Raw genomic sequence first — 13,501 nt, 5'->3', positions numbered from 1 at the left:
TCTTTTTTTCACCATCATACTTTTCCTTGAAGTGCAGGTGGGTTATGTCTCCAAATGCCACCTGTCCCTTCACATCCGGTGAGCTACATCTTGGTCCATAAATGAACTAATTTGGTCAGTATTGTCGCCCACAACTCAGGTCCTGATTGGCACAAAAGGTACAAAGGGCGCGGCGTTGAAGTGCGAGTAGGCGTGGTAAAACTATCCAAACAGTCCTGGGTAATGAAACCGAGTGCTCGAGGACTGGCGCTCTGGATGAGGTGGGCGTTCTGTGCGTTCTGTAGCGGGACGAGAGGGGTCTCCTGAGTTATTTCGGCTCGAGCGCAGTGAGATGTGTAGCGCAACACAGTGATACCTGCTAATATCATTGGATACAAATTTGGAAAACAAGTGCTTTAGTTTGGAATAAAACGTCTTTGTGGTTATCCAAGTGATCGGACAAAGGCAAGCGTAACGAGTTTCCCAAACTTTAGATAGAGAGGAGTGTAAACCTGTTTTCTACCTCTACATTAGGACCCCGAGAGCTGCTGCATAAAGAGTGGATTCTGTTTTTGTTGGATTTTAATCTGGACTTCAAATTAAACACATTATTTTCCAAAAATTTCTTCAAACATTTTTGCTCCAACTGTTTTTATTGAGTAGAGAGCCTGTGACCGAGGCACGGGTGACTTCACCTGTCATGCGGAATACAAACTGTAGGAATATGAAATCGTTTCCGGATTAAGCCTGCGGTTACAGTTGTTACATTTATTGGCGCGTGACCTAACTGCAAGTAAAGAGGAAATTCAATTTTCAACTCGTGTAATTGTAAAGCTCGGTGAATGATTTACAATTCGACCTCTTTAGACCCTCGACTTGGTGCTTTAGTCCATCTTTCGAAATCCTCACACATGTTTAATTGATTCGTTGGATTAAACAACTGTGAACGTTTATTTAGATTTTTCCCGGACCTTTACTGCATTTATAATCACCATGGTTCATTCGAAAGGTGCTCATGCTGTTGGAACAGAAACTTGTGGTCTGGAATGAAACTTGTCGGTGATTTATAGAACAGAGGACTCTGGGCATGCTGCTGGAGCAATTACTCTCTCCTGGGATTTCATATTTCCGAGATGCAGTCATAAATTAAAGGAAGGACTGAGCTGAGAAAATACTCAAGTTCACAGCACACAGTGCAATTTTTCTACCTATATTTCTTTCTGGAAATATCCCACTTTCCAATGGCAACCACAGTAAAACCCCCGCTATACGGTGTCGTCCGTTGGCTGCTCGTGCTGCTCCTCTCCCAGCTGCCCCGGCTCGCGCAAACTGCCTCCAAGGATATAGTGTGTGAGCCCATCACGGTGCCCATGTGTAAGGGCATCGGATACAACCTCACCTACATGCCCAACCAGTTCAACCACGACACCCAGGAGGAGGTGGGATTGAGGTCCATCAGTTCTGGCCCCTGGTCCGCATCCACTGCTCCCCAGACCTGCTCTTCTTCCTGTGTTCCATGTACACCCCTATCTGTCTGCAGGACTACAAGAAGCCCCTGCCCCCCTGCCGCTCTGTATGTGAGCGGGCCAAGCGAGGCTGCTCCCCCCTCATGATCCAGTATGGTTTTGAGTGGCCAGAGAGGATGAGCTGTGAGCAGCTGCCTCAGCTGGGAGACGAGACTCTGTGTATGGACCAGAACAGTAGCGAGACCACCACCCTTTCCCCTCCCTTGCCCAAACCCACCCCCAAAGGCACCCGCCGAAGGCAGCCCGCCCCCAAGCCCCCCGCCCCCCAGGAGTGTGACCGGGACTGCCGTTGTCGGGACCCTCTGGTGCCTATCAAGAAAGACGCCCACCCCTTATACAACCGGGTCCACACTGGCCCTGTGGATAACTGTGCCCAGCCGTGCCACCACCCTTACTTCTCCCATGACGAACGCACCTTCACCACCTTCTGGATCGGCCTGTGGTCCATCCTGTGCTTCGTCTCCACCCTGACCACTGTTGCCACCTTCCTCATCGACATGGAGCGCTTTCAGTACCCTGAGAGACCCATCATCTTCCTGGCTGCCTGCTACCTTTTTGTCTCCCTGGGCTACATTATACGACTAGTGGCGGGTCACGAGAGGGTGGCGTGCTCAGGGAGCGGAGACCAGCAGCACATCCTGTATGACACCACTGGCCCACCCCTGTGTACCCTGGTCTTCCTGCTCATCTACTTCTTCAGCATGGCCAGCTCCATCTGGTGGGTGGTGCTCTCCCTCACCTGGTTCCTGGCCGCGGGCATGAAGTGGGGCAACGAGGCGATTGCTGGTTACTCCCAGTACTTCCACCTGGCTGCCTGGCTGATCCCCAGCGTCAAGTCCATCGTGGTCCTCGCTCTGAGCTCTGTGGACGGAGACCCAGTGGTGGGGATCTGCTACGTGGGGAACCAGAGTCTGGAGAGCCTGAGGGGGTTTGTGTTAGCTCCCCTGGTGGTCTACCTCTTCACCGGCTCCCTGTTCCTCCTAGCGGGCTTTGTGTCTCTGTTCCGCATCCGCAGCATCATCAAACAGGGAGGGACCAAGACAGACAAACTGGAAAAGCTGATGATCAGGATCGGATTGTTCACGGTGCTTTACACAGTTCCTGCTACTATAGTAGTAGCCTGCCTGGTGTATGAGCAGCACTACAGGCCTGGTTGGGACCGGGCTCTATCCTGCTCCTGTCAGGCTGAGAGACAGAGGCTGGGCCTGGGGCCCGACTACGCCGTCTTCATGTTGAAATACTTCATGTGTCTGGTGGTGGGGATTACGTCCGGCGTGTGGATCTGGTCCGGAAAGACCCTGGAGTCGTGGAGGAGGTTCACCGCTCGCTGCTGCCTCTGCTGGGCCTCCAAGCCCACCGCACCCCCCTCCATGTACAGCGAGGCCAGTACGGCCCTCACAGGACACCCCAGTGCGGCCCTGCCACCAGGGTCCTACCACAAACCTGCCCTGCCCTCACATGTGTGAACGGGACCCTAGAGGGTAGAGAGGCCACGAATGCACGTGTCCAGTGATAGCCCCCCTGTCCTATGTGTGACTGGGAACGTGCCTCACCTGGAAATTGGACAAGATGGTGACTGTGATAAAAACACCATACAGCTCTCTGGAAGGAAAAGGGACAGAGGACAAGGAGATAACCAAGTAATTCCACAGGTTCTAAATAGAACATTTATCGACCAGCCTCACTAGCTCTTCTTGGAACATGAAGAACAGACACAAATGTGTTTTAACAGGAAAGAAATGGGACGTTTGTATCATATGAACTCTGTGGTACTTCTGATGCGCCGTGCTGCTTTGGTAAAGTACCACTACTTCAAAAGAGCCACTAGAACATTCTCTGAGAGGGGGAAAATGGAGATGTGTTTTTATGTGTGTTTTTATGTGTATAAACCAGTACTCCTGTCAATCTATCGGGACCATTAGAGATGACTCATTATTTATTCCTGTATACATTACCAGTCAAAAATTTGGACACACCTACTCATTCAAGGGTTTAAAAAAATATATTACTATTTTCTACATTATAGAATAATAGTGATGACATCAAAACTATGAAATAACACATATGGAATCATGTAGTAAACAAAAAAGTGTTAAACAACTCAAAATATATTTTAGATTTTAGATTCTTCAAAGTAGCCACCCTTTGCCTTAATGACAGCTTTGCACACTCTTGGCATTCTCTCAATCGGCTTCACCTGGAATGCTTTTCCAACAGTCTTGAAGGAGTTCCCACATATGCTGAGCTCTTGTTGGCTGCTTTTCCTTCACTGTTTGGTCCAACTCATCCCAAACCATCTCAATTGGGTTGAGGTTGGGTGATTGTGGAGGCCAGGTCATCTGATGCAGCACTCCATCACTCTCCTTCTTGGTCCAACAGCCCTTACACAGCCTGGAGGTGTGTTGGGTCATTGTCCTGTTGAAAAACAAACAATAGTTCCACTAAGTGCAAACCAGATGGGATATCACTGCAGAATGCTGTGGTAGCCATGCTGGTTAAGTGTGCCTTGAATTCTAAATAAATCATTGACAGTGTCACCAGAAAAGTACCACCACACCTCCTCCATGCTTCACGGTGGGAACCACACATATGGAGATCATCCGTTCACCTACTCTGCGTCTCACAAAGACACGGCGGTTGGAACCAAATATCTCAAATTTGGACAGATTTCCACTGGTCTAATGTCCATTGCTCATTTCTTGGCCCAAGCAAGTCTCTTCTTGTTGGTGTCCTTTAGCAGTGGTTTATTTGCAGCAATTCAACCATGAAGGCCTGAATCACGCAGTCTCTTCTGAACAGTTGATTTTGAGATGTGTCTGTTACTTGAACTCTCTGAAGCATTTATTTGGGCTGCAATTTCAGAGGCTGGTAACTAATGAACTTATCCTCTGCAGCAGAGGTAACGCTGTGTCTTCCTTTCCTGTGACGGTTCTCATGAGAGCCAGTTTCATCATAGTGCTTGATGGTTTTTACGACTGCACTTGAAACTTTCAAAATTCTTGAAATTTCCCGGATTGACTGACCTTCATGTCTTAAAGTAACGATGGACTGTCATTTCTCTTATCTTATTTTAGCTGTTCTTGCCATAATATGGACTTGGTCTTTTGCCAAATAGGGCTATCTTCTGTACACCACCCCTACCTTGTCACAACACCACTGATTGGCTCAAACACATTAAGGAGGAAAGAAATTCTACAAATTAACATTTCACAAGGCACAACTGTTGATTGAAATAGTGACTACCACATGAAGCTGGTTGAGAGAATGCCAAGAGTGTGCAAAGCTGTCAAGGCAAAGGGTGGCTACTTTGAAGAATCTCAAATATATTTTCCTTTTTTTAAACTTTTTTGGTTACTACATGATTCCATATGTGTTATTTCATAGTTTTGATGTCTCCACTTTTAATTTACAATGTATAAAATAGTAAAAAAAAAAAAAAAAAAAACCTTGAATGAGTAGGTGTGTCCAAACTTTTGACTGGTACTGTGTATGATGCTCTATAAATATTATGGATTGAGCTGGCCCAGAATGCCCCCATTATCCAGGGTATTGTGAAAACAAAACAACTCGAGGAACACTAATGAAAATATATATTTTTTATTTTCAGCATGATCCCCAGTGATTTAAATCACAATATTCTGTATGAATCAAGTACATATGTGGTATGGATGTGTTTGTATGCTGCTCGAGTTGAATCAATCAGTATGTACCAATGCACAAAATCTTTGCCATATTCTGCCTGGTAAATCCAGCTTGTTTGACTGGCCGGTCTGTGAACATCCCAGTCAGTCAATACAATAGTAGGATGAGGACCTCTAGCCCAACTGTTGACCAGTTGCTGGACTGGAGTTACGGTAAAACAGCCTCCCAAGATGTAATCAGAGTATGTATGTGGAGCAAAGTACCAGTAAACAACAGTTATGAAGTCTATACCTTTCTCAAACAATGTATTATTTTATTTTAGAAATCAATGTCAAAGGTCAACTCTAAAAACCACAAGCCCCATAACAGCCATTGCAGTAAATGTAGTGCTTTGGAATAGCCTTGATACTGAACATGTTGTAAAGTGGTTTGGAGGGACTACTGTCTGTCAGATCAGTCTCGCAGGCCAGAAGAGAGTTGTCTCAAAGGGCACCTGGCTTTTGCTCAGTGAGTCCTTTGCCATGGTGTTACTGCCTCTAGTGGTACACACAGGAACTGTTCACACCAACCCAATGGTGAACGTATGTATCTCTTAGGGCTCTGTATACATTTTCAATGACCGTGTCAGTACTTATCTTGTGTGTTTTACAAGTCAGAGGTTTACAAAAAAAAGGCAAACCATTTCTTTTCAATGGTATCCTGCAGACATCAAAAACAGTCTTACAATTGATATACTAATCATCTATAGGAACTATGGTGGAGAGCCAGAGTATGGTTGAACCAAAACTCTGGGTGAACCAAAACCTTGTCAAGTTGCCGTTTTACTCTGCTGTGCTTGTCCAAGTTGTCGTGTGCCTCGTTGTTTTTCTAACCAGACTAATGTGTAAATGGTCCAGTGTCTGTTTAATTTATTAGCCTGTTTCCTCTGTGTTCTACCCCATCATTTGTAAATCTGCTTTGGCATCCTTCCATAGATGAGTCGACTGCATCGTTGTGTGTACTTACTTCTCCAAGAATGAAATGTCAGATTAGTTTTTTTAATAGATATTTATGAAAATGCATTCTCTCACTCGTTTCATTTGTCTCTGACTGATAGAGAATTAAACTGTGGACCAATCTGTTTCTGAGTATGTGTCATTTGATGTGTAAAGTAAAAATGTACATTTTTACAATGCGCTGTGCCACTCTTGCATAGTCTCATCTCCACTCCAATGAAAGCCACACGGATGATTAGTGTTTATGTAAAATACTCCATCTGCAAATTATTTTTCCATTTAAAAACAAAAATGTCACAACTAGCAGCCTACATAGTAAGCAAATATATATACTTTTCTTATTTATTAAATAAACAGGAAAAGAGTCTACTCTTCTCTCTGTAGTTATTTTGCACAGGGGTCTGGGACCAGCCAGTCAGGGGAGTGGGCTTGAGGGGCTGCCAACGACAAATCCCTGAGAGGGGTTGGTGGCGAGTCATGGTTATGTATCCTGGAGTGTTTGTTGGTTAGGCTGTAGAGGTCAGATATTGTGTCGCTGTCCAGTGAGCACAACATTGGAGTATGGCTGTCCAATAAGAGAACAGCATTCGAGTGACATTTGTCCAATGAGAGAACAGTGCTGTAGTATGGCTGGCCTATGAGAGTACAGCATTGGCGCAGCGGATGCCCACCAGGTTGTTAGCGCTAAAGGACCTCTTTACGGCTGCTCGGCTCCAATCCTTATACTTGTCCTCACACAGTCTGGAGATGGCCTACACACACACACACACACACACACACACACACACACACACACACACAGGGATGAGTGACGAGTCACTGTGGCTTCAAACCTAATGGACTGGTTAAATTCCCTTTCTACAATTCTTGTGTGTCACTCTCTGCTACCATCTTTTCTGTGACGCATTCTCAAACCTCTACCTGTAAGCTCCATCACAGCCCTCTCCTACCCAACACCCTTTAACTACCCCTCATTGCCGTGCCTCCAGTTTCTGTGCCCTCTCGTTGCCGAGTGTCTCCAGGGGGAAGCGGGGGCTGTTGTCGTCAGCCAGAGAGCGCAGGTCGAAGTAGTACTTGGCATAAACACTAGCCGGGACGTTGATGTGGAACTGCAGCAGCTCCAGGAATTGGCGTTCCATCTCGTTCCTGAAAGGGGAGAGAGCGAGGGAAACATGGTTAATATTCCTCGTAAAAGATGCTCTTAGGCACAGCTATAGGATCAACCTCCCCAAATTAAATCCTAACCCTGCCAATCAGTGGGAGAGAAATGCCAAATGGACTTTAGATCAGTGATAAGGGTAGCTTCATCCACAGGCAAGCCCTCAGGGCATCAATCTAATCAACTCCACTTGTCTTTCCCTGGAGCAGCAAGGGGAACAGCACATGAGGGCTATTCATTCTAACTGTCCTGCAGTGAAGACCAGACTGGCTTTCTGAGAGAGTGACTTGCTTCAGGTATATCATGTCTCTCCCTATACAGATCCCCCTCATCATCCTCATCATCACGACAATGAATAGGAGCGGCAAGCCGGTCACCATGGAGACAGCATCCAGGATGCTTTGTGGGAAAGGAGACAAGAGGGCCAGGGTGGCTGAAGGTTGGTGTGTGTATTGGAAGGCTGGTCTCCCAGGGAAACTAATGGAGCGGGCGAGGGCTGGGGCCATTATGTAGTAGCAGTGAGAGCCACTCCACCCCCTCCCCTTTCCTACCCCCGCCAGTCCTCGGCCCAGCTCACAAAGAGCACTTCAATGGAGGAGATGAAACTAGACTGCAAGAAGAGGGAGAGCGCACACACAGAAAAACATGTACACACACGTATACTCTTAAACAAATGAGACATACAACACTAAAACCTACTAGGATGATGACCAGTAGTGGTGAGGAGCAGCCTACTGATTGCTTTGAGATTGCCTTCTGAACACAACCTCACTCAGCCTCCGTGCCCCTCTCCCTCTGTAGTCTCCTCTCAGTTTGATCCTAACACAGGGGCCCACATCACACAGCCCTGATCAGAGCTAGAGACAAGACTACTATACCAGTCTACAGACCACCAGCCAGTGACTGATCATCAGACAGGAAGGAGGTCTACGTCTGTCCTCCACCTGAACCAGCACAGTATGGTTCAGGTTGGCACAATAATAAAAAGGGCATATTGTGTGTAATGACTCTATATAAGTGACAACTGTGGCAGACGTACATATCCTCCACAGTGATGTCTTTGAGGATCTGGCAGTAGTCTACGTTCCAGACAGCCTGGTCGTCCCACACCTTGGAGGCCAGCAGGATGGCTCCCAGTACAATGCGCTTCCAGTTACATGGGCAGATGTCCATCTCAGCGTAGGTCAGCAGACGCTCCAGGTACACCTGGTGAGGTAGATAAACCTGTGCTGATAAACCTGCGGTGGCTATTTCGCTTCAGAAATGTGATTGGCACAACAAAGAAAATAAGCGCAATCTGTGGGTAACGGCATGTCATTGATGATTTATTAGAACCAATCACACTGTAATAAACAAATGCAGGTCTACTCTGTTCATTGAGATGAGGCTCGGTTCACTTGACTTGCTGTGCTTTATCAATTGTTTCTAATACTTTGCTGCCATCTGGTGGTACATTAGTGCAGATGCAGGTTAATACAACATCAAATCAAACTGTCACATGCACCGAATACAACAAATATAGAGCTTACGTGAAATGCTTACAAGTCCTTAACAAACAGTGCAGTTTAAAAAGAGTTAATAAAATATTTACCAAGTAGACTAAAGTAAAAACTTTTTTTTTTTTAAAGTAACAATAACAAGTCAGTGTGGGGGAGTACAGGTTAGAGGTCATTTGTACATGTAGGTAGGGGTGAAGTGACTATGCATAGATAATAAACAGCAAGTAGCAGCGGTGTACAAAACAAATGGGGGGGGGGGGTCAATGTAATAGTCCGGTGACCATTTGATTAGTTGTTCAGCAGTCTTATGGCTTGGAGGTAGAAGCTGTTAAGGAGCCTTTTGGTACTAGACTTGGCACTCCAGTACCGCTTGCCACACGGTAGCAGAGAAAACAGTCTATGACTTGGATGACTGGTCTGACAATTTTCTGGGCTTTCCTCTGACACCGCCTATTATATAGGTCCTGGATGGCAGGAAGCTTGGCCCCAAGCGTCTTATGGTCAGATGCTGAGCAATTGCCATACCAGGAGGTAATGCAACCGGTCAGGATGCTCTCGATGGTACAGCTGTAGAACCTTATGAGGATCTGAGGACCCATGCCAAATCTTTTCAATCTCCTGAGGGGGAAAAGGTTTTTTCGTGCCCTCTTCACGACTGTCTTGGTGTTTTTGGATCATGATAGATCATTGGTGAATGGATACCAAGGAACTTGAAACTCTCGACCCGCTCCACTACAGCCCCGTTGATGTTAATGGGGTTCGGTTTTGCCCGCCTTTTCCTATAGTCCACGATCAGCTCCTTTGTCTTGCTCACATTGAGGTCATCATTGTTGATGACCACTGTTGTGTCGTCAGCAAACTTAACGGTGTTGGAGTTGTGTTTGGCCATGCAGTCGTGGGTGAACAGGGAGTACTGGAGTGGAATAAGTACACACCCCTGAGGGGCCCCAGTGTTGAGGATCAGCGTGGCAGACGTGTTCTTGCCTACCCTTACCACCTGGGGGCAACCAGTCAGAAAGTCCAGGATCCAGGTGCAGAGGGAGGTGTTTAGTCCCAGGGTCCTTAGCTTAGTGATGAGCTTCGTGGGCACTATGGTGTTGAACGCTGAGCTATAGTCAACAACCAGCATTCTCACATAGGTGTTCCTTTTGTCCAGGTGGGAAAGGGCAGTGTGGAGTGTGATTGCAACATCTGTTGGGGCGGTATGCGAATTGGAGTGAGTCTAGGGTATCCGGGAGGATGCTGTTGATGTGAGCCATGACCAGCCTTTCAAAGCACTTCATGAGTACGGACGCGAGTGCTACGGGTGAGTGCTACGGTATGGTAATCAATTAGGAAGGTTGCCTTCACTTTCTTGGACAATAATACCTAGCGGAATATATCTACAGCACAGGAGGTTGGTGGAACCTTATTTGGGGAGGGGCTTGTGTTAATGGCTGGAGCGGAATGGTATCAAATACATCAAAAACACACGGCGTTTCAGCCACTATTATGAGCCATCCATCCCTCAGCAGACTCCACTGTATCCTTTCATATACGTGTTGATTAATCATGTATTCGCTGCTGATACATGGGTGTATGATGGGTTTTGATTGTGCCGACTGGACTCACCAAGGTGACGATGGCACACTCTGCAGTGAGCTGTGCAGCGCTGAACAGAGTTCTGACAAAGCGGTAGATGAGTTTGTGCTCGGGGTCCGTACGAGAGTAGTCACCAGGAACCTGCTCTCTCTTCAGGGAGAAGACCGTGTTAGACACAGATACAATGAACACCAGCGGAGGCTGCTGAGGGGAGGACGGCTCATAATAATGTCTAGAAAAGAAGCGAATGGCATCAAACCATGTGTTTAATGCATTTGATACCATTCCACTCATTACCACGAGCCAGTCCTCCACAAAATAAGGTGCCACCAACCTCACATGATACACCAGCCCAGACTCAACACATTCAGTCTTAAATTGCATATAGACTACTCTCAACAAGTTACAGTTGAAGTCGGACATTTACATACACCTTAGCCAAATACATTTAAACTCAGTTTCACAATCTGACATTTAATCCTGGTAAAAATTCCCTGTTTTAGGTCAGTTAGGATCACCACTTTATTTTAAGAATGTGAAATGTCAGAATAATAGTAGAGAATGACTTCAGCTTTTATTTATTTCATCACATTCCCAGTGGGTCAGAGGATTACATACCAAATACTAATAGAGTGTATCATTGCCTATAAATTGTTCAACTTGGGTCAAATGTTTCAGGTAGCCTTCCACAAGCTTCCCACAATAAGTTGGGTGAATTTTGGCCCATTCCTCCTGACAGATCTGGTGTAACTGAGTCAGGTTTGTAGGCCTCCTTGATCGCATACGCCTTTTCAGTTCTGCCCACAAATGTTTTATAGGATTGAGGTCAGGGCTTTGTGATGATCACTCCAATGCCTTGACTTTGTTGTCCTTAAGCCATTTTGCCACAACTTTGGAAGTATTCTTGGGGTCATTGTCCATTTGGAAGACCCATTTGCGACCAAGCTTTAACTTCCTGATTGATGTCTTGAGATGTTGCTTCAATATATCCACATCATTTTCCTCCCTCATGAATCCATCTATTTTGTGAAGTGCACCAGTCCCTCCTGCAGCAAAGCAATCCCACAACATGATGCTGCCACCCCCGTGCTTCACGGTTGGGATGGTGTTATTTGTCCCCATGTGCAGTTGCAAACCGTAGTCTGGCTTTTTTATGGCGGTCTTGGAGCAGTGGGTTCTTCCTTGCAGAGCGGCCTTTTAGGTTATGTTGATATAGGTCTCGTTTTACTGTGGATATAGATACTTTTGTACCCGTTTCCTCAAGCATCTTCACTAGGTCCTTTGCTGTTGTTCTGGGACTTATTTTCACTTTTCGCACCAAAGTACGTTCATCTCTAGAAGACAGAACTTGTCTCCTTCCTGAGCGGTATGACGGCTGCGTGGTCCCATGGTGTTTATACTTGTACTATTGTTTGTACATTTCGTACATTTTTTTTCTGGATGTCTTGACTGATTTCTTTTGATTTTCCCATGATGTATGATGTCAATTAGCCTATCAGAAGCTTCTAAAGCCATGACATCATTTTCTGGAATTTTCCAAGTGGTTTAAAGACACAAAGTTGACTGTGCATTTAAACTTCAGACCCACTGGAATTGTGATACAGTGAATTATAAGTGAAATAATATGTCTGTAAACAACTGTTGGAAAAATGACTTGTGTCATGCACAAAGTAGATATCCTAACCGACTTGTCTAAACTATAGTTTGTTAACAAGAAATGTGTGGAGTGGTTGAAAAAGGAGTTTTAATGACTCCAACCTAAGTGTATGTAAACTTCCAACTTCAACTGTAAAAAAAAAAAAAAAAAATTATTTTTTAAAAAGAGTAAAAAAAAGTAGTAATTTCTAAATTTAGGTTCATGTTGAGTTTCCTACTAGCTAAACTAAATCTTATTCAATCCCCCTGCAGTGGTGTGTTTTATGCTGAAATTCGAGCTAGAGGTGCACTGGGCTGGGCTATGGCATAAAGTTACAGTGTAAGGTCTAGAAGGGAGTGGGGAGACTGGCTGATACCAGATATTGATGTAGACAAGGGCAGACACACCAGTACAGCCAACAGTAGATCCACTGCAGAACTCTGTTAGGATGTAAACCGATATCAGAAGCCATTCTTTGGAATACAGAAGATTCTGCAAACCCAGAGTGGATGATGGCAAAACTGGAACTGCCCACTCACCGATAAGGGGTGCATCTTCTCATCGAAAATGTCCAGTGACCTGTCAGAGTCCTGAGACAGAGACGGAGAGAGAGAACACCACTCTGAACCACACTGTCCCAAACATTTTTCCAGGCCCAGAGACCACCAACAGATCCATAATGCCTACTACCTATGTATACTCAAAATGAACAAGTCAGAACACTGCCACTCACCTGTTTTTAATGTGGTAGTATATCGCTAGTGTAACACTGGAAGAGGAGAAAGATAATTCATTAGGACCTGTGTTCAACTAGAAAAGGTACATGTCTTGTATGTGCATATGAAGGTAGCAGGTAGCCACCATTTTATTGTGCTTTTCAAGTTGGGCTGGCTGACCGTGCTGTCATCGATAAAGATGGTGGAACAGGAACTGTACTTCTTAGAGAGAGGAGAGGTCTGCAAAAGGAAATGTGTGACATTCAGTGGAAGTTGTCTTGGAAGTCAGACAGTGCTATATTGAACCCTATCCCTTTGAGGTAATTGATGCTAGCCTGTGGTGGCTATAGCATAATAATGACATCACCAATTGGTTGCAGTAACTCCTGACAAACTACTTCCAAGGTAAAAGGTAAGGTTTGAAATGTGGGTGAACTAGGCCATATAATCTTGGGTCTGGGCAGTCACTATAATACAGAGGTGTAGTTGAGGAAGGACAGTGGACACACTCAAAACATTCATACCAGGTCTCCTGTTTAATTGTGTTTGTCTTCTAGCTGACCGGACACCCCAACCACTTACTACAGGGGCTACAGTCTGTTCTGTTCACCACACACACACACACTAGGGTATTTGACCAGGTCAAAAAGTCTTGGCAAATAGTTAGTTTCCACAGTGGGGATATTAAATAGAGGTCAGAGTAAACAAAGATTAAGAGGGCAGCCATAATGTCAACCAACCCTCTGCCCAGATCCTTTAAAAAGCTGA

General features: G+C 45.6%; 1 protein-coding gene and 1 pseudogene across 3 annotated transcripts; one reads left to right on the top strand and one right to left on the bottom strand.

Annotated features, from left to right (window-relative positions):
- The first annotated feature begins 245 nt into the window (after nucleotides 1–245).
- On the top strand, nucleotides 246–6,267 carry LOC115115614 (frizzled-5-like; annotated as a pseudogene).
- LOC115110307 (cyclin-Y-like protein 1) lies at nucleotides 5,660–12,930 on the bottom strand. 3 transcript variants are annotated; one of them, XM_065013290.1, is made up of 7 exons: nucleotides 12,879–12,930; nucleotides 12,751–12,786; nucleotides 12,557–12,607; nucleotides 10,412–10,531; nucleotides 8,341–8,507; nucleotides 7,126–7,288; nucleotides 5,660–6,894 (listed from the first exon to the last, which is right to left on the bottom strand). In XM_065013290.1, exons 3-7 carry the CDS (start codon nucleotides 12,569–12,571, stop codon nucleotides 6,778–6,780), a joined length of 582 nt encoding a protein of 193 aa, XP_064869362.1. In that variant the 5' UTR covers nucleotides 12,572–12,607; nucleotides 12,751–12,786; nucleotides 12,879–12,930; the 3' UTR covers nucleotides 5,660–6,777. The 3 variants fall into 3 exon arrangements, with proteins under 3 accessions (XP_064869362.1, XP_064869355.1, XP_029491735.2); XM_065013283.1 differs by lacking the exons at nucleotides 12,557–12,607; nucleotides 12,751–12,786; nucleotides 12,879–12,930 and having other exon boundaries at nucleotides 10,412–12,160; XM_029635875.2 differs by lacking the exons at nucleotides 12,557–12,607; nucleotides 12,751–12,786; nucleotides 12,879–12,930 and having other exon boundaries at nucleotides 6,809–6,894; nucleotides 7,111–7,288; nucleotides 10,412–12,160.
- Between the last annotated feature and the right edge of the window lie 571 nt (nucleotides 12,931–13,501).

Source organism: Oncorhynchus nerka, linkage group LG3 (genome assembly GCF_034236695.1).
Source record: "Oncorhynchus nerka isolate Pitt River linkage group LG3, Oner_Uvic_2.0, whole genome shotgun sequence".
NCBI classification, from domain to species: Eukaryota; Metazoa; Chordata; class Actinopteri; order Salmoniformes; family Salmonidae; genus Oncorhynchus; species Oncorhynchus nerka.
This window is presented reverse-complemented; position numbering and strand designations above follow the sequence as displayed.